Source organism: Myotis yumanensis, unplaced genomic scaffold, assembly GCF_028538775.1.
Source record: "Myotis yumanensis isolate MYYU_CA2020_CCGP unplaced genomic scaffold, mMyoYum1.0.hap1 SCAF_8, whole genome shotgun sequence".
Classification (NCBI taxonomy): Eukaryota; Metazoa; Chordata; class Mammalia; order Chiroptera; family Vespertilionidae; genus Myotis; species Myotis yumanensis.
The window spans coordinates 57,653,471-57,674,314 of record NW_027223759.1 but is presented as its reverse complement, the minus strand read 5'-3'; the positions used below and the strand labels follow the sequence as shown (position 1 = coordinate 57,674,314).

At 47.6% G+C, this 20,844-nt stretch overlaps 1 protein-coding gene across 7 annotated transcripts; it reads right to left on the bottom strand.

Moving 5' to 3' along the window:
* Positions 1–2,200: 2,200 nt before the first annotated feature.
* NR4A2 (nuclear receptor subfamily 4 group A member 2) lies at positions 2,201–20,431 on the bottom strand. 7 transcript variants are annotated; one of them, XM_070422960.1, is made up of 8 exons: positions 20,067–20,431; positions 8,368–8,497; positions 7,006–7,871; positions 6,082–6,211; positions 5,519–5,682; positions 4,460–4,662; positions 3,899–4,077; positions 2,201–3,752 (listed from the first exon to the last, which is right to left on the bottom strand). In XM_070422960.1, the coding sequence occupies exons 3-8, from the start codon at positions 7,867–7,869 to the stop codon at positions 3,496–3,498; spliced, it is 1,797 nt and encodes a 598-aa protein (XP_070279061.1). In that variant the 5' UTR covers positions 7,870–7,871; positions 8,368–8,497; positions 20,067–20,431; the 3' UTR covers positions 2,201–3,495. The 7 variants fall into 7 exon arrangements, with proteins under 7 accessions (XP_070279061.1, XP_070279060.1, XP_070279065.1 ...); XM_070422959.1 differs by lacking the exon at positions 20,067–20,431 and adding an exon at positions 10,184–10,415; XM_070422964.1 differs by lacking the exon at positions 20,067–20,431 and adding an exon at positions 10,184–10,415 and having other exon boundaries at positions 7,006–7,693.
* Between the last annotated feature and the right edge of the window lie 413 nt (positions 20,432–20,844).

Genomic DNA, 20,844 nt, shown 5'->3' with positions numbered 1-20,844 from the left:
GGATGCTATCGGCTCCCTGAGCCAAGCATCTCTTGTTAGAGTCAGGACTAGAGACCCCTCACCCCCACCCCCAACCCCAAAATGGAAGGCCAGAGCGAGAGCAGCCTGGGCACCCAGGGAATCCGCTGCGGTCGTCAGAGCCCAACAAGTAGGTGGTAGCGCAGCTTTGTGCTTTGAATGAAGGGCATCTCTCTATAAAGTCAGGGCGTTCTAAGCAACCACTCAAAGTGGGTCTAGATACCGTGAAGATTTAAAATTAGACCTTCTCCCTGAGCTGGAAAATATATGGTCAAGTCTTCAGAACAATGATTATGTATTTTCATAGCTGGAACGATACACAATAACTGACATTCTTAAAAGGACGTTGGGAGAGGAGTGAGAAATGAAGCCCCCATCATAAAGTTTTCCTCTCTTTCCAAAGAAGTTTTATGCGACGGTTCGCTTTTGCAATGCAGCGTGTCTGTGGCTTTTCCTGAGTTTTACCCCTGGAAAGACTGGGACAGGAAAAGTCCTCAGCGGCGCGCTTCTCAGCAGATCCAGGGGAGATGCGTGCGAGGCTCACAACCCTCACTCCCCAACCCTCACTCCCCAGATGCCCAGCCTGGAGTTGGAAAGCGAGTCAGTAACTGTGGAGCAGAAAAGCACTAGCCACCCGGCAACTTCGGTTTGACAATTGAATGCATGCGGAGGCGGTGCCGTGAGCACGCGGCCACTGGGAGAGGGCCACCCCTCCCTCCTTTCACCCCAAAGTCTCGGGAGAGAGGCGCACCACCTGGCACCTCTTGGCCTGGGGTGATGCACAGCGGCTTCCTTGAGAACCGGCAACAGAGTTCTTTGCTGGGTTCAACTCTCAGGGATTCTGAGTCGGAAAGTCATTGTCTGGCTACAGACACCTGGGAGGTGAGGCCTGACGGCTCTACCGACTTGCAACATTTCTAAAGAGCGTTCTTTCTGCTTATTAGTGTCGGCTTTGGTTGGGGAAGTTGTGACAATAAAAAGGCAAGCCTCATCTATTCAACCAAGCCAGGAAAGTGAACATGTCGCTTATATTTCATCGCTTATATGGTCACCCACTTTTGCCCCTCAGTTACCTGCAGAGAAACGCCACTCCTAAAAACCACCTCAATGACTAGACCACCTGCTTTCTCTCTTTAACCCACCCGCAAAACAAGTCTTTTCAAAGGGGCGGGGAGGCAAAATAAAAATAACCTGAGGAGTCTCAAGGTAAGTTACTATTCTAACTCTGTTTTTTAAGAGTAATAATACTGGAAATTTCAGTGGCCCGAACGAGGTCGGGAATTCCCCGGGATCAGTGGAGAAGGCAGTCCCCATGTTCGGCTCTCTATGAAGTCACAGCTGTCCTGAGGCAAAACTCAGTGGACAGCTACGCAGGGCCCGGGGCTGAGAGGCAGCTCGGACTGAAGCGGCTTCTACAGCATGAAGTTACTTTCTTGATAAAAGTTGAGGCTGTGGAACCCTAGAGGTTGTGAGATAACTTTCTTATACCAGACCCGGGACCTGACAAACGGGTATTTTATTATTTGTTAGAGAACCTTTTAAGGTGAAATATTATTATAAAACTACAAACTGGACCTCATCACCATCCATGGAAGAAAGAAAAAGTCGTAAGAAATGTCTCTTCACAGTTCTGCTCTACGTCAAAGACCACTGACTCAAGGCCCAACGGGCGGAATGCTTGTCCTTCCACCGACTCTTTACAAGTGTTAAGTAGAAGAATTAGAAAAATCCGAGGGATTAAGTACAGCATACTTCACGTCCATGTTGACTTCCTGAATCTTAATAAGGTATTTCCTAAACATCGTGCCAGACAAAAACTTGACAAGACTTTGGACCTTGCAAAAGTTCAAAAGCTGCTTGGCCTCCTGAACTTCCCTCTGAAAGCTGCACCTATCAGCAAACTTAACAGAAGAGTGGAGATATTCTCGATTGCTTCTGATAAATGTAGGTTGCCACAGTGGAAAATTCTGATTAGGGAAAAATATTGAACTGAAATCTCTGGAAATTAGTTCAATCCCCCAGTTCCTTTTGCCAGCATCGTAGAACCTAGGCTGTCAGTTTGAAACTCAGGTGTTAAATAAGTGACCTATTCCAAATCAAACTCCAACTCTAGCTATTGTATATTGCTATATTTTCCCTCACCCAGAAAGAAGACCAAGTTCTGTTCATTTACATAGTTTATTGTTGTAAACATTAAAATTGTCTTTCTCAAAGAAAGAATTTATCAGAAAAAAAAATCAGTGTCTCTAACTGTCATACACCATAGAAAAAAAGGCAGTGACTCATATCATGTGCCATACTAGAAATATACAAAGAAAAATACTACAGAATATGGCAATATTAAAATTCTTACTCAAACATAAAATAATATATTAACTGACAATTTTAGACATTAAAAAAACAAAAAAATTCAAAGTGCTCAGTAATTTCCAGGGAGTTATGTGTATTATAAGCACTCTGGAAACAGTCAAAAGCTGCTGCATGCAAGTTTTGTTTAGCTTTAGACAACAAAATAATCAAGATATAAACTTTCTTTTATCAACATCAACGGTACATACAACACTTACAAACAAGGAATGTTGGACGGTGTTACAAACACTATGTGTCCCTTTTGTCAGGATTTTCTGATGTGTAGTACTTGTGCCCACCTATTTTACAATTGAGAAAATGTTTAAGCTCAGATAACTACCAATCTTTATAAAATCTAACAGACTACATAGTGTCTGAAATACTATTTATATAATATAGACATTACTGAAGTAGCAAGTGCCTATAACATTTCAACCTAGAATCAACATGCTGGTCCCTTTTTTGTGTAGTTATATTTTTTTTTTTTTTGCAAACACACTTATCTTTTAGAATTTGTAATATTTATTCATAAATAGGCACAAAATAATTTAAAAAGCCAAACTGCATTGGGTAAATTTACAAGCCTTTGCCTTCTTCAACTCATGCCACCCACGCAACATTTAGTTTTACTATATATTACAGCTTTCTTTACAGCAGAAAACTTTGAAGTCTTTTAAAGGGCAATACTTATGGGTCCCCTTACGATGTGTGTGTGTGTGTGTGTGTGTGTGTGTGTGTGTGTGTAACATTTCTCTTAACTGCAACAACCAAATGTGGCCAAACATTTCCCATCATACATTAGGAATCTTTCTTCTGAACATTTAACTGATTTTTAAACTGATAATAAAAAGTTTATACCACTGCATTGTGTGTAGTCCATGTTCTAAATCCAGGATGCCCCGAGCCAAAATGCCCTTTCAGGTTCTGCCTGCAGGTTAGGAAATAGCAACAGTTTTTGTTTTCTGTTTTTTTGTTTTCCTTTAAGGATCAAGGGGCTGGGGGGTTATGGAAGGGGTGGGATGGCTAGAGCTGAGACAGCTCAAGGGGTTATCTCTGCCCTTGTGACTTGCCCCCTCTGGACAGTTTTAGGTGTTCTTTCCAGTTCCTTTGAAGTGCATGGGAGGAGGTCTAGAAAGGTAAAGTATCCAGAAAAAGTTTGTCAATTATTGCTGGCGGTGGTACCAAGTCTTCCAGTTTCAGGTAGAAAATGCGCTGTAGACCCTGTGTGCAAAGAGTACGGAGTTCTGGGAGCTTCCCCAACAGTTTGGACAAATAGTTGGGGCGGTTCAAACCCCCGTTATTGAAAGTCACGTGGTCTTTGAGACAATTGACAATCTTGTTTTGTAGTTCTTCCACTCTCTTGGGTTCCTTGAGCCCATGTCTCTCTGTAGAAAACACAATCAGAAACAAAAGAAGAATGGGAAAAACAGTTAGCTAGCTGGCAAAACCCAGGAAGATGGGAGGCAAGGGGAAACTGGGACAAATCCTGCTGGACAGTTTTGGAGAAGAGCCTTGCGCTTATGGTACTGACCTGTGACCATAGCCAGGGCAGCAATGCAGGAGAAGGCAGAAATGTCGATGTTCATGTTCTGCAAGTTGGAGGAGAATTCAACAATGGAATCAATCCATTCCCCAAAGCCACGAACGCATTGCAACCTGTGCAAGACCACCCCATTGCAAAAGATGAGTTTACCCTCCACTGGGTTGGACCTGCAATTAATACCAAAGAGAGAGAGAGGGGAGAAAAAGAGAGAGAGAAAAGCTAAACAACTAATTACTTGAAGAGCAATAAATGAGGGATTTAAGAGGCATCTAATTACCGAAGAGTTAATAAAATGTAGACCAGTGGACCTTGAAAGGGTTCAATTTCATAACAATCAAGAACGCCCCCTATCCCACCTCCATGACATTCATCCAAGACTTCTGGGCTCACTCCTTCCCTTCTCTACCTTTTTCTATTATCCTATCCCTCTTTCCCCCCTATTCTGACCACTTCTCTTTCCTTCCTTTCATTTCCTTTTCCCTCTTTCTTTTCTTGTCTTGATTGCTCTCTTCCTTCTTTCCCAACCTCCTTGATTGCTTCCTCAGTTACCTGTATGCTAATCGCAGCACAAACAGTTCTAAGAAAGCCGATTCAAAAAGCAGGTCCTGGTCGGCTTTGGGCAGGTCAGCAAAGCCCGGAATCTTCTCGGCCCAGCCCCTGATGATCTCCATGGAGCCAGTCAGGAGATCATAGAATTGTTGGATGTGCTGGGTGTCATCTCCACTCATCTGATAGTCAGGGTTCGCCTGGAACTGGAATTTCATTTTAAAAAGCACTTAATGAGGTTCTCTAAAATATATAACCCGTGAAATTGCTAACCCCGTTTCTAGTAGTGGAGCCAGGTTTTTATAACAATTAAACCTCTCTCTGACCAGTAAGGAAATTAGATGTTCCGGGGCAATTAATTCAATTAGGGATGGTGCTATGAGGTCGCTGCTTTAAATATGTAAATTACCATTTCCATACAGACTAAATACAGTGCCATCCAGCCCTGGGAAACGTTCACTCTTATCTCCACAAAACAATTGACATGTTAGTATTCATGCCAATCCCAGAGTGGGTCTCGAGCAGAGGCGCCCTTTGCAAATCTTAATAAAATTGCCGTGACTTCTAAGTTTGCCCGACATACTTCCTCCAATTAGAGCCCTCCCATTCCTCACAGCTGGGGTAAAAGAAGACTCTGACCACTTGATCCCCCACCCCACTGCCATTCCTCGGACCCACTGTCCTTCCCTTCCCCGACCCCCAAGCAGGCAGCCCCCACCCTGACGGTGCCAGAGAGGGTGAGGATTAAAGCATCTCTGGGGGGGCTTTTCATGCAGCCTCTGGTGTGGCCATCAGAGGCATTAGCGTCTGAGTATCTGGTGGTGGGAAAGGGGCTGAAGAGGTTTGACCACCCTGGCCTAGCACTTCTTCCTTCGGCTGCACTGTCCTCCTGTCTACACTTGTCTGTGGGTCTGCCCGCCTCCTGTGGCTCTCCCCAGAGCTGTGAGCACACAGTCTTGCTTGCCTCCTTTTATCCTGAGTCTGGGGGTTAGTGATGGGAGTGGGGAGGGTTCCTGCCCAGCTGTCGGTTTGTCCACATGATACCCCCCTCCAGCATCTTACCCTGGAATAGTCCAGGCTGGTCATAGCCGGGTTGGAGTCGACATGAGCCCTGACGAGGGCACTGATCAGACTCACCGGGGGCGAGGGGGGAGAGGGCTCCTGTGGGCTCTTCGGTTTGGAAGGTAAACGACCTCGCCGGCCTTTTAAACTGTCCGTGCGAACCACTGCAAAGAAAGAGCCGGTTACTGTCGCTTGGCCTAGGGGGACCCAGCTGCCTCCTTGGCCCCTCCCGGGGGTGGCTGCAGCTGGGGGGAGTGCGGGCCAGGCGGCACTGGGCCCCACTGCTTGTAAAGGCTTTACTGGCGAGAAGCATAAAAAACGCGGGGCTGTTTTTACGTCTTCTTCCAAATGGGTCGTATAGTTAAAAGACGAGAAGAGCCTGTCGGCTTTCTCTAGGGCAGGATGGGCAAGCAGCAGCTGCCCGTGTCGAGGCCGAGGCCGGACGCGGGTGGGGGGGGGGGGGCGGGAGACCCCTGGCTCTGTCTGTAGAAAGTGGGGTTAGACGGGGGGCAGCGCTCTCCCAAGGGCACAGACTGCGGAGTGGGCCGCTCGCCCGGACCTACCTTCTTTGACCATCCCCACAGCCAGGCACTTCTGGAACCGGCAGTACTGACAGCGATTCCTGCGCCGCTTGTCCACTGGGCAGTTTTTATTTGCTAAACACACGTATTTTGCGTTCTTTTGCACCGTGCGCTGCAAAACAAAAAGACAGTCAAGGCCGAAAATTAATTTTCTCTTGAAAAGCCAGCAACCCAAGGAATCCAGGAACAATTTCTGAAAGACTGGGGTCTACACTCCCTTGCCACAAACAAACACATATACATAACTGCTTTCGTTTTTTTTTTTTTCCTTTTCCTTTCTCTTTCCTTTCTTTTTCCTCCCCCAGGGCATGTTACAGAAGAAAATTGATAGCGTTAACATTTGAGCTAACCTTGCCGCTCCTTGCTGTGTTTTATATGCCAAGAGAAGGAGAAGGAGACGCTCAGTAAATACAAATCCGTGGGCATTCATATTATTTACATTCCTTGGAGACCTTCTCTATTTAAAATGATAAGATTATTCAATCAGGATGGCGAAATAAAGAGATCACTTAATTTGACCATAGGGAATTCTGTTCCACTTGGTTAGCTCAGACACGGTTCTCTGTCCTAACCAATTTCAATCTGAACAGAAAAGACAGCTCTGCGCACATGCAAATGACCCTCTTCCAACTCGCGCTCCAGCAACTTGGGGCGGAGGCCTGACGGGTCGGCTTTGTGCGGGGGATGCGACCCCGGATCTCAGGGTCTCCGGGTCTCGGGGTCTCCCCGCTTTCTTTTCTCAGGCAGGCACCCGGATGCCCCCACCGCCACCTCTGCGGACCCCGGGAAAAGAACCTTCCGGGGCGAGCGGGAGCTGAGCTGCCTGCACCTAGGCGGAGCGCGCACACCGAGGCTCCAGGCTGTAGGGGGCCCCTGCCTGCCTCCTCCGCCCCTGTCCTTGCTCACCTTAAAGAACCCCTTGCAGCCCTCACAGGTGCGCACGCCGTAGTGCTGGCAGGCCGCGTTGTCGCCACACACCGCACACAGCCCCTCGTTGGAGGGGGAGCCCCGCGACGGCGGCGAGGGCACCTGCGTGTCGAGCAGCTGCGACGCGTGGCCGATCTGCAGGCCCGGGAAGCCCATGGACGCGGGCTTTCGGATGGGGTTGGGCACAGCGAAGGTCTGCCCGTCTACAACGTGGTGGCTGCCCGCCGGCTCCGGGTTCATGGGGACGTGCAGGGGCCCGTCGAAGCGCATCTGGCAGCTCGACACAGGGGTGCCGGGGGGCGACTGCTTAAAGGAGAAGAGGGAGAGGCGGGAGACGGGCGTTTTCCTCTGCTCGATCATGTGCGTGGTGGCCACGTAGTTCTGGTGGAAGTTGTGGAGGGAGCCCGGGTCGTCCCACATCGGGCTGTGCTGCACCGGGAAGCCCGGGGTGGCGGACGTCGGGGGCGAGGAGGGCTTGTAGTAAACCGACCCGGAGTGCGGCATCATCTCCTCGGACTGGGGGGGCAGGTGGCTGTGCTGCTGGTAGCTGTGCATCTGAATGTCTTCTACCTTAATGGACGCCTGCTGTCCGGGCAGGGGCGTTTGGTACAAGCAAGGTGGCTTGACGTCGTAGCCTGTGCTGTAGTTGTCCATAAAGGTACTGAAGCTGGGGAGAGAAGTGGTGGCAGTGATTTCAGTGTTGGTGAGGTCCATGCTAAACTTGACAAACTCTGGCGTTAAGAAATCGGAGCTGTATTCTCCCGAAGAGTGGTAACTGTAGCTCTGAGAAGCGGGGCTGGCTCCTTGAGGCGAGGACCCATACTGCGCCTGAACACAAGGCATGGCTGGAAATGAAACAGGGGAATAATGTACACTCAGCCTGGTCAACTGAACACTTCCTCGCGGGCTCGGGCTCACCTGGAGCTGCGCCGGCAGCCCGCGGCGGTCAGAGAGCGCGGAGGGGCGCGAGGGGAAGGGCGGGGATCGCGAAGGCTGCGGAGCTAGACAGTGGGGGCCACGGGAAAGGCTGATCCAATAAAGACCCAGCGCTGGAAAGCCATGGAGGGTCTCCCCGGCTCTTTTCAAACGCCTCCCCCCTCGACCCCCTTTCCTGGACAACCCAGCTCCAATGAGCCTCTCCCTCTGCAGCTCGGGTTCAGCAAGCTCATCCTAGAGATGAAGTTGAACTGCACAAGCAGAAAGTTGTTTCCGAAGGCGACGGGTTAGAAAACCTTAAGTTACAGGCTCTGCTGAGGAAGATCGCATTGCCCCTGGTCTTGATATTTAGGGAATTGGGGGGGCGGGAGGGGGGCTGAGAGAAAGAAATCAAGTTGCACTAACCTTCAGCCGAGTTACAGGCACAGGCGCTTTCAAGGAACTTAAAGGTGGACAGTGTCGTAAAGCAATGAAGGATAAAGTTTCCAAGATTTTTAGAAAAGCATTGGAGAGCCCAGCCTGTCAGATCTCCTCCCTGAAATACAGACACAGACAGCTTCAGGTGCCTTTCCCGACAGAGTCAGCCCGGCATCTGTAGACTCACCGGGCAGGCCCTTCTATGCCTCCCGCGATTGTTTCATTGGAAACCTAGCAGCGAAAAGGAAGGTGTGACAGAGGTGGCTGAAAACAACAGAAAATGCCACCCGTTGCACTGTGTAAGTCCTTGCAGAGAGAGGGTTCTGGAGAATCAAAGGCATCCCATGTACTTATTTAATTCTTAGGAGGCAATAAATTGGCCCCTTTGGTAGGGTGTATGGGGGTGGGGGAGTGTCATTTCCATTTCAGTTTAATTCTGACCCGAAAAGAGGAAACTAGAGTTTAATAAAATACAGCATTGGAACCTTCCCTGATTTTTTCTTTTCCCCGTGGTGAAACTGGCTTTTCTTTTGGGAGTGGGGAAGAAAGTAGAGGTCAAGAGTAGAAACCTCTTCCTCCACCCCTCTGAGTTACAAAACGTTAGTGAGCAAGGCCTGGGCAGCCTGAAGGTAATCTGAACGTGCTTTTGACAGAGCACTGGGACTGGGGAAACAGGTGAACTGGCACGTAGTTTTCCAAGAAACTTATCTTTCAACATCTTTAATGGCCAAGGGGTGGGAAGAGCAGACCCTACTTTTCCAGAAGCATCTTAGGTCAATTGCAGGGGGAGTGCAATGTTGCTTATCGGGTGTTGGCACCCCTGCTAGACGGGCTTTCCCACACACCAAACTGAACACCTCCCCTATACAGCCTGCCCTGGTCTGCCGGCTTGCTGGAACAAGGCATTCTTATATCCTAGTGATTTTCAGATGTTCCTACTTGGAAGGCATTCTAGAGCATAGATGATCTTATTAACAATGAAAAAGAAAGTCAAACATCTACACCTTCTGTTTTCCTTGCCCCCCCCCCCTCAGAATCTTGCTTCAATGGGGAAGGAGGCTAACCAGGAAAAGTGGAAAGACATTAGACTCCGACCCCCACGGCCCCTGAGAAATACGCCTGTGCTGGACATTTTACCCACCGCGTTACTTCACGGCTTCCTAACTGTACTCTCTACATCTTCTCTCCGTCTGTCTGTCTCTGACACACTCACATACACAAGCGCGGCATATATCAAACCAGAAATTTCACACAAATTAGTAACAGGACACTCTTCCCCACCCCTCTCTTTACTCAACAATACCCAGGAAACACTGGCACCCTGGCCAGCCACGGTGACACAGTTCCCAAGCAACACACAAACTGGAGGACTTTCTCTCTCCCTGTCACTTGGTGGGTGGGTAGCGTCCGGACCCCTCGTAGACACAGGACTTGGAGTCTCCGTGTCCAAAGGCCACACTCAGTTTCGCACTAAGAGCAAACTTCCAGCACATTGATTTCCGCGGACAAGCCCACGGCTCCCCGAACTATGCGAGTCTCCCTTCACGTCCACCAACCAGGAGTCTGGCAGCCCCTACTGGGAGCCACCTCCCCGCTGGTGCCAAAGCCGGTGTTCGGACAAATGCCCTCTGTCGCTGCGCGCACCTCCTCCCCATCCTCCCGCCCCACTCGCGTCCCGCGCCTCTGGCGCCCACTTCCAGAGAACCTAGACCAGAGAGGCAGAAGGAAGAGACGTGCAAAAGAAGAAAGAAGGATTAAAAAGAAAAAAAAAAAAAAGACCGCGAGCCGCACGGACGGCACCTACTCATTTAGGAGTTCTCCGCGTCTCTCTTCATTCATTCAACTCGGCCGAAGTGTCGTTCCCCCTGGGAGTCCAGGGGCAGGGTCGGGGAGGGGTGGGCGACAGGGGCGCTGGGAGCCGAGGCGCCGAGAGCCGGGAGGGAGCCGCGGCAGGCGGCCGGCTGGACCGGCGAGCAGGAGCGCGGAGCCGGGCGCGAGCCTCCGGGAGGACTGGCCCTGGCGGCCAATGTGCCTTTGTTTATGTGGCTCGCGCCGCCGCTGCCAACACGCACCTAAAGTCTCCGCGCGTCAGCGCGCGTCAGAGCCCGCCGCCCAATCGCCGCGCCGCCGCGCTCCCCGGACTCCTGGCCCGCGCTCGCTTTGGTATATTTCCGACCTGACGTCACGAGCAGGGCAGACGTTAAGGTGGGAACCGTTCTGGGTTCACCTTGGTGGCCAGCTCGGTGGGTGTTGGGGTGCGTGTGTGCTTTTTTTCCGAAAGAGGTGTGACCTCTCCACTCTGGACCGCTCAGCCCGCAGAGCGGCGACATCTCACCCACCCCCCCCCCCAAACCCCCTGAGCCCCTGCGGCTGCCCTGCCGCTCACACGGGAGGGAAGGTGCAACAAAAGCCCGGGCGGAGGGGAACCCTGGTGTGGGCCAGGCAGCTGGCACCGGGACCCGCAGGGATGGCTGTGCCTGACCGCGCTCTACCCTCACTAACGCACAATCGTCATCTCCATTAGCGGAGGCTCGAGCAGATGTCCCAGGACGCGGCACGCTCCGAGGGCTCAGGCAATGGGGGTGGGATTTCCCTGGCCCAGGGCATCCTCCTCTTCTCCCTGTCCCTGTCCCTGGCCGCCCCCGCCTCCTCTGGAATATTCATATTCTCCCCCCGCCCCCCCCCGCCCCCCCTCCCAGCTCCCCCAACACACACACAGTCCAAGGTGGAAGGGGCTAATTTGTGTTCCCTTCTTTCCTTGCAGTGCCCACGTGCGAGGGAGGACGTGGTGCGTGGGGAGGGAGGGGAGTGGAAGGCAAAGGAGGATCTAGGCAGTATCCAGCCCTTTGGGGACCCCAAAAGCCAGAGTGAGGCGTCGTTCACGTTCATTTCGCAGACAATGCAGCCGAGCAGAGGGCAACAGGTGCGCCTTTGGCAGATAGATGCGCTTTCCTCACCATATGCTAACTTTGGTACTTTCGACACTCCTCGGTGCCCATCACCTCCTATCCTTCCACGAGTTTTAGGTAAATAAATGGACCCTCTTCTGAAGCACAGGGCTCTGACCGCCTCCGCGTGAGAGCCAAGAAGGAAAGACAAAACGTAGGGAGGTGGGGGCAGGGTGGCTCCGCTAAGCACCGTGTGCCGCCCTCCCAGAAGTGTGGGCTCTGGGCTCACGCCGCACCCCGCGGCCCTCCGAGTCGCCGCCAACTCCGCCGGGCAAGTCCATCCCCCCCACCGCGCCGATGGGGCGAGGCGCTTTCTAGCAAAGGAAATGCCGCTTCTCCCAACCCCGGGCCGGTCCCTGGGCCAGAGCTGGGCCGGCCTCTGGGGGCTTCTCCCGTGGGGCTAGAAGAGGCTGGGGCGACGGAAGAGGGGGGATCGGGGGCTCTTCCTTCTGCCCGCGGGGTTCCAGCCGCCTCTCCTCTCTCCACCAGGCGAGCTTCCAGCCGTTCAGGCCCCTCGGCAGCTCCCCGCCCCCGCCCTCCCGGTGTTCCCAGGACTGGCCCCAAGCGCCGTGGAACTCTCCGCGCCTCGGAGCCACTCAGCTCTAATCTGCACCCCCGCCTTCGCCCGCTCCCCGCCGCCCCCTGCTCCCCAGAGGCGGAGAGGAGAAGCCATCGGGTGCCCTGCGGCTGCCCCGAGAAGCCGCAGGCTCTTTTGCGCTGCAGCCTCGAGAAAACCTACGTGACCACCTTAAGTTTCCCCCAGATGTTGCGACTGCCGCCGCTGCTCTGCCGCCGCCGCGGCTCAGCGGTGCCGGTGCAGGCGCGAGAAGAAAAAACATTAAACCAGGAAATGTGTAAATGTATGTGTGTGTGTGTGTGTGTGTGTGTGTGTGTGTGTGTGTGTGTGTTTGGGGGCAGGGGGTAGTGGCGAGTGAAGGTGTGTGAGTAGGGGGATTAGGAGGGGAGGGCGAAGAATAGCTTATTAGCATGAGCTCGGCAGCGTCAGAGCCCCGTGGGCAGAGTCGATTGCACGCGAACGAAAGGGAAAAAGTGAGAGTTTGGAGAGCCGGGGAGAAGGAAAGGGGTGGAGGTGGCGGTGACGCAGGGGCGCAGGCATTGACGCACCCGCTCGGCTGGGCCCAAAATAGCAGCTCTAGCTCTGTGGCGCCCTCCCGGGTTCCCTTCCCCTTCCGCCAGGGAGCAGGGCGCGCCCAAGGGGAGCTTGCCTTGATCCCAGCGGCGGGCCAGGCTCCCGGCCGCTATTTCTGGCAGACGGAAACTCAAGCACAGCCTTGCTGGGGTGGCAGTTATTATTTTTTAATGTATTCCTAGGAAAGCGGGGGCTGGGAGAACCATTACCCTTCATACACAAATAGGCATACGTAAGTAGATATAGTTCCTCCGCAGGCTCCTCCACCCTTGTTGCGGTTAAAAAAACACTCCCATCGCCCTGGGTTGAGTCTGGGGACAACGTGAGAATTTTCTCCCAGAGAGTGGGAAAGTGTTCTGGAGTTCTTCAAGTGAGCTCCGAGGAACACATACTGTGATTCGTTACTCTATACCAGCAACCTGTGGAGTCTGGCTCCTTGATACCATAGGCTTTGCCCAAGTCTTAATGCACCCAAGATGGAGAGGCAGTTCTCACAGCAGCTTAATATAATAATTATTAATGACTTTGAATGGCGTAATTAAATGGAACATTCAAATGAGAGAAAAGGTGGGCTTTTTTCCTTCTGTACTACAATCAGTTTAAGAGTTCTCTGGGAAGAGAACTAGTTCCTGGGAAGCTATACTTCTTAGAGACACCAGATTCAAGACTGAAATACTCACTTAAACCAATTATTGGCTAAGCTACTCCTAGAGCTGGCATTTTGGGTACGGGTCGGATGTGCTGGGGTGGAAGGATCCAGCACAGGCTTCAGAAAGTGTAGAGGAGGACTAGGCTCAAAACTCCAAATTCCTGTGTCCCCACCAGGTTCTGATGAAAGTGTCAGTAGAACCGCCCACGACTGTAATTGACTGATTCTGTCAGTAGGGGGCCTGACTCCACAACGTTCAGGAGGATAAAACAGAGAGAGAGAGAGAGAGAGAGAGAGAGAGAGAGAGAGCTATAACTACTTAGGCCAATCCCCAGGAGAGCATGCTGCAGGCCCCAATATTCATATTGTGCTGGAATTCATAAATATTTACAAATCTGTGATTCTCTTCCATTTGTCTGGAAAAGGGAAAGAGTTTAACACATGGAGTTAGGTTCACAATAGGTTTTCTTTATTTCCTCCTGCTCATGTTTAACTCACTGTTAGGTCACGGGGAGGGGTGGGGGGAGAAGTCAAAATGGTAATAAAAATCTCTCACTTTATCACAAAGCAGTTCAAATTGGCATACAGTTTGGAAAAATGAAAGCATGTTTTTAAAATCCTATGATTACATGTTTAAATAAATTATAGTTTAGAAGAGGATTCCTGTGGGTATATTTGCTAGAACATAAGAAAATGCTTTTGTGCATACAGGTTTAATTACACATATAATGGAATCAAAATGTACAATTGAACCACCTTTTAGAAAATGTTAAAAATTATGCTTTAGGCTAAAAGGAACTGAAATTGTGCATTTATATGACTGCAACCCTTCAAGATTCTTGAACATAGATTCTTGAAAAGAAACTATTTCATAACTCAATTAAAATAACAATAATGCTTTTTAGGGCCCAGAATCTGATATAACTTTAAATTATTGCCATTTACAGTTATCCCCAATTGGTGGTCTATTTTCTTAACAATTTAAAATAAATGGGAGTAAAAGTTGGTCCTACCCCTAAGTAGCTCCTTTTTTTATCCAATAAAATTTAAAATTATTATTCCTATCAATATATGCTACTATTTAGAAGACCTCAGTAAAGAATTTAGGAAAGTAATATTATGATATTATATATTATCATAGTAACCAATATTAAGCAGGATATATTGACACATGTATGAAAAAATATTTTTATAAAAAGTCAATATTATACATTCACATCTCAACCAAAGTAGAAAAATATGAAAAATCAACATAAATAATACATACATGCACATCTAAACCAAGGCTAGGTAGATTATACTTAATAAAATTGAGCTTTTGGTATAATTTAGAAAGCAAACATGAATGTAATCCCTTAGGATTTTCTATCTTAATGCTTGGCAAGGGAGCCTTTATTTCACTAGTCTCCCAAAATGAACTCAGACTAGCCCTTACAATTCAGATATGGTGAATATACATAACTCTTACGTTGTAAGAATCAAGGTAACTCTAGGATATGTCATAAAAAAATTACTTAATGGAACCTATTTTAAGCATAAAAATGAGATATACATTTTAAGTTATATTTAGACAAACACATTCTTGGCATTATTCCCATTTGGCAGGAAGTTTTACTTTATTGATTGAAGGAAAAATTTTTTGAAAAAATCTGTTTCTGAAAATGCAAAATCCATTTTTAATATTAAGGGGTTTGGTTTTGGGGTTTTTTGTTTTGTTTTGTTTTTTAGTTTTTTGGGGGTTTTTTTGTTGTTTTTTTTTTGCTTTTGCCACTTCATTTGACTTAATAGGATATTAATCAACCAATAATTTGCTCCTTTGCTATAAGATGTTTAGAGAACATGTCAATTGCTTAGCTGGCATGCACATTTTGGGTAGTTGTGCTTTTACTCAATTTTACTTGGCCCATTTTCATCAAAAACCACTTAATGCAAAGACTTTCAAAATTCTTTCTTACTTTGATTCAGAACCCAGTTCTAGATGTGCAGAAGAGGACTGTTTTCTAGAATCATCTATTTGTAAATTAAAATTGTAAAACTGAATATATGGTGAAACCTCATGCCACTCAAGAAGTATTTTGCATAATAAAAATCCTTCCTTTTCTCTAATGTTTGACTCTGGGTAATCATTGCCTAATTATTCACTTTTAACCATTTCATATTTTCTTTTTTATTGTGATAAAATACACATAACAAAATTTTATCATCTTTACCATCTTAACCATTTTTAATTGTACAGTTCGGTGGTGTTAACTACATTCACACTGTTGTGCACTCATCATCACCATCCCTTCCAATGACTCTTCATCTTATAAAACTGAAACTGTATACCCATTAAACAATAACTCTCCCTGTTCCCCTCCTCCCAGCCCCTGGCAACCATCAATATTTTCATCTGTAACAAATTTTTTTTTTATTAAGCAAGGAAGTGTAACTTTGGTTTTAGATTTCATTGCTAATTTCAGTAAACATGGAGGTCATTACAATGTACAAAGTCCTAAAAGACATTTTAAAGATTCTGAACATAAGTTGCTATATGCTAAGAAAATATCCAGGATACTTGAAATTTTAAAAGTAGCTATTAACATTAGTAACCATCACAGTATTATATAGCATTTTCTTTAAGTAGACGAAATACATACACTTTGCAACAGTTTTTATGTGTATACCTCAGTTTGGCTAGTTTTTGCTCTACCTTTAATGATAAAATAACCACTTTTGATTTTTTTCCTCAAACTAACTGGTTGATAGAAACCTCTTAATTTAATAAAAAATAAAGATACAATACTGATATATTATGACAAATATATGCCATTTTCTCATCATAATCCTGCAATTACCAAGCCTATAACTTTAATACCACAAAAGTAACTTACAGCAAGGACCCTTATAGTGATAAGCAATAAATCTAATTACCATATTCTTTGAATACATGTAATATAAATTTCATTGCTCACTTAAAAGTTCTAAAGTTAACAGCATAAACTTGAAGTTAAGTAATTAAGTAATCCTTATATAGACACTTATTAAAGTATTTATACATATTATCTTAAATCTACATCTATCATTTTGCCAATTAAAATTAGGACTTTAATTGCAATTAAGTAATTTAATTGCCAATTGAACAGCAAAATTGCTAAGTGACTAATTTTAATGCCTATTTTAATTACCAATCATGACTGGGGAGGGAGCTAATCAAGTTACATCAAGCAGTACCAGAGTAATGATGTGAAGAAAAAAAAAGTAGAACAAACATTCCAGGCTACATGCTTTTAAAAAAAGAAAGAAAGAAAGAAAACGAGACATAAATTAAATAAATGCACACATAATCTTATAAATGTATAAAATACTGTGTTTCAATATCTGAATACAGAACATGAATAGAACAAGATTAAAGAAGCCCCTGTCAATCTTCAAAGTAGAGAAAATCAAATCAAAATTTTATGTGGTATTTACATGGCACTCACTCTAACCCAGATAAAAACAAAGCTGTATATATAGCTGAGAATAAAAGACTGTTTTCTGCTTGGCTGGTTACATATTTACAGATTGACAGTTTTTAAAAATTCTTTAAAAATGAAATGCTATAAAAGAGAGAAACAAGTTTCCAATGCAGCAACATGGGTTTAAATTTGAGAAGCAAACAGGGCCAGTGCAGTGGGATTATATACTCTTTCCTGCTGGCTCTCCTCCCCTCCCCCACTCACTGGAATGAAGTTCTATTACAGGCCTGATGCCTATTCATAACCTGTCCCATGTTACCTTGAGAAATGCATAAATCTGTCCTATTTTAAGTGTTTTAAAATACATTCATGAATTAAAAATAATAAGAAGAAGAAAGCATCTAGGATTGCATCACAATTAAAATTACTTAGAACATGGGGAATTTACCGTGTCCTAAAAGTATTTCTCATTTTTTCAGTAAAAATAAACATACCAGCTCAAGATAAAGGCTGTCTATCAGAAAGCAACCAAAAAAACACTGGTAATAATCTTCTTGGCCAATACAAACACATTCTCAAAAGTTTTCATATCCAAACTATCAGATTAGCAATATGAAAGGCAAGATAATATTGAAAGGGAGAAGTGAGGTTGAGAGCTAAAAAAGAAAAAAAAAGAAAAGAAAGAAAAGAGAAAGAAAGCAGTCCCCATATAGATAATAATGCTAGCACTTTCCAGCTATAGGATTGCCTTGGCAGCCAGCCACCTCATTTAAAGTAACAATGGAAATCCATCAAATCTTCATTTAAAATAAAGTCATGAGGCAAGATACATATCTTGATTGTTTATATATATATATATATATATATATATATATATATACACCAAAAACATACATAGTTTGTCTATAAAAGGGCCCAAATTACTCATGAACTATATGTAATGTTATAACTCGAGCAAAAACAAATAGTGCCACTTAGGATTTTATTGACTAATGGACTTGAATTCTGAAACGAAGCATAGCAGGACTTCAGCCTGGCTTTTGAAGGAGGAACACATTAATACTACCAGGGCCTAACAAAAGGCTGCAATATCTGTTCATGACGATAACAACTTTACAAGACAAGTTCTGTGTGACTGATTGAAGGGCGCACTTACTGTCTATTCAGAAGTCATGGAGATGGAGTCATTACTGACAAGCTCACTACTGATCAAGGTTAAAACTCATTGAGTGTTGATGTCACAGAAATAAAATCTCAGCCATTTCAAGATTACCAAAAACAGCCTCCAGAAAAGGTTGCCATAACTCACACATATCTTGGTGTGTTCTGTATGAGAGTTTCCTGCTATATAAAGACACAAATCATCGTATATTATTTGACGATAGTATCAAACTTATTGCATTAACTCGAGCACTAAGTAACAAATTACCAGCCATCACAAAAGGAGAAAAATGGAGAAACATTATATGGTAATTTGAAAACAGCCCTGAAAGGACATGAGGTATAGACAAACTTTCAAAATGTTAGCTTTCTGAAACTTGACATGACTGAAAATATATACTTTATAAGACTGTTCATGTCTACTTTGTATTTTGCTAATCCATCAGTTCACATGAATTAATATGGTTTGCATATTGTTGTAAGCAAAGTCTTTTAAAAGATAATCTGTCTATAGCTTTCAGGTAAACGTAAAAAATGTTATAGTGAGTCATTTTACTTTTTTTTACCCAAGTTTCTTGTTTCTCGGTGTTGCCTCTCTGCATTAGTGAAGGAAAAAGGAGGGATACAGTAAAGGACAACCATGTTTATCATCTGAAATTAGAGGCAATAAATCAAATATATTAGTCACCAGGGTTTGTAAAAATAAGACCTGTGAAATATTACAGAATCATCCCACGAGGGTCTGAACAGAGATTTCAGTATGCTGTCACTGACATGTTGGGGGGGGGGTGGGATTGGGGAGAACAAATGACCAGTACCATCACATACAGGATTCAAGTTGAAGTGCACATGTAGTGTGTGGTGTGTGCATGTATAGAAATTGGTTTCCTCCTTATTTTTCTTATATTTCACATTTCTAAGCACGGTTTTTCTGTAAGTTACTTTCCAAAGTTTAATAATGATTGAAGTTATTGAAAAAAATACACAAATACACAAAATTTCAAATAGTTAATGAATGGATTTAGGAGTTATATTGAAACAACTCAACACCACTTTTCATAGGAGTCCTTTAATTGTGAGTTTCAAAAGTATGGTGTTCCTAAGATTGCTACTCTTAAGTAACTAGCTCTGAAAATCATATTTTCCATTTTTCCACACCCTCATTGATTACTATTTGGAGGGCTGATTGGCAATATCCAAGACAACAGTTTTGCTAAACTTTACAAACTTTGTTTCACCCAGAGGTGAGAAGAGGAAGGCAACACAGAAACAGATTTTAAGTCAGAATGATTGACAGAGCCCCTCAAACTGTAAAGAGGTGTTATAGAATTTGAAATGTGGCTCTGTGGTTCAATTTATACCACAGAAACGGTGAAATGTTATCTTCCTGTTGTTATAACGTACCAGGTCAAGGGATATAAATTGTACCAGGTAATTTATTTTACCGTTCAGACAGTCATTAAGTTCCTCCCGGAATATATGTGATTGACATCCCTGGAGGTGAAAGGCTAAAAGAACCATATGGCAACATGTTGCATTCCGTCTGCTATCTGCCCATCCGTGCTTAAGCTGCCATTAGCAACATCTGCACCTTACGGAAATCCAGCTGCGCCGACGCCGGCTGACGGAATTGTACTTGGGGGGGAAATCTAGCTTAGCGCCATTAACTTGAGACTTAAAAGTCTATCTACCAGGACGGATGGAAGCTTTCACAATTAGACGAGACGACACAAATGCTTTATTAAAGTTTAATTTTGAACTCCCAATTAGCGAAACTGCATTACAAATCGATTGCAATTTCCTAGAAGGCACCGCGAGTTCTCTGCCTGCCTGCCTGCCACGTGCGGGGAGGCTACGGAGCGAGCTTCCCCGGCTCCCGGCAGCGGAAAGGGGAGGGTTCAGAGCTGGTCTCCGCAGCCCAGGAAGTCCCCCAAAATCCTCGCCAGCCCCTCCTTCCGCGAGGCGGGGGCGAAAAAGGGCAGATCCCGCGGGAGGGGGCAGAGGGTGGGAAGGGAGGACTCCCAAGTCCCGGGCGTCCTGGGGGAGTGGGGGATGGACTGAGGCAGGGCGGCGGGAGGCTGCGGGGCGGGGTGGGGGGTGGGTGTTCCTCCATCCTCTCGGCCTCCCGGGAGGAGCCTCCTCTAGTCAGTTACGCAGAAGTTTCTCTTTCGCTCTTGGAGCTAAACACCCACATGCGCTTCCTGCGCGCCGGCCTCGGGGCGGAGGAGCGGGGCGACTGGAGTCCCAGAAGGGCTGCCCGGCGATCGCACCCCCCGCGTCCCCTCCCCCACCCGCACAAAGCCCGGTCCGGGTCCGGGTCCGGGTCCGGGATACGTTACCTGCCGGCGCTCCCGGCCCCTCGGTCTCCGCCTTCCCCGCCGGCCGTGCCTTGCGTGCGTCCTGCTCCCCTGGGCGCACAAAGGGGTCCCCCTGCAGGCTACATCCCCCCTTTCTCACCAAGCAGGGGGAAGACGGGGGGAACGGGGGAAGTGCAAGCGAAAGCTGGGCCCAAGGGAACTTACTGATTTAAAAAAACAAAAAAAGTGCAGCTGGCGAGGGCCCGTCAGGGCCACGGGGAGGAAAGGCCGGCCACCTTTCGGGGGACCGCGGGCGGGCGGGAGGGGGTCGGGGAGCGGCCACCAGCCCCCAGCCCCCCGGCCCCGGCCCCCAGCGGCGGCGGCAGCTGCACACACAGAAGCCCATTGTCACCCGCTCCCGACGCGCAGCCCCGCGGACTCGGCCCCGCGGCCAAGCGCGTCAGCGGCCCCGTCAGCCGGGCCGGGCTCCGTGACGCGCGCGCAGCCCGCGCTATAAATAACCCGTCGCCGGGCGGCCCGGGCGGCTTTCCAGTGACGCCGGGGCCCGGCGTGGGAGGAGGAGGGCGCGGGAGACAATGAAGCCGCCGCCGCCTCCCCAGCTCCTCCGCCCTCCCGCCGCCGAGCTCCCGGCGCCCCGCGCGGACCGCACGCGAGTGGGAAGGACCGAGCCGAGCCCGCGTCCTCCCATCCCGGTGGGACCCCCCCGGGGGTCGGGGCCCCTGGGGCTTCGTTAGTGCCACACCGGGGACAGGACGGGGCAGGGGACTTGGCCACGAGTGGGACGCGGGGCGTTGTTTGT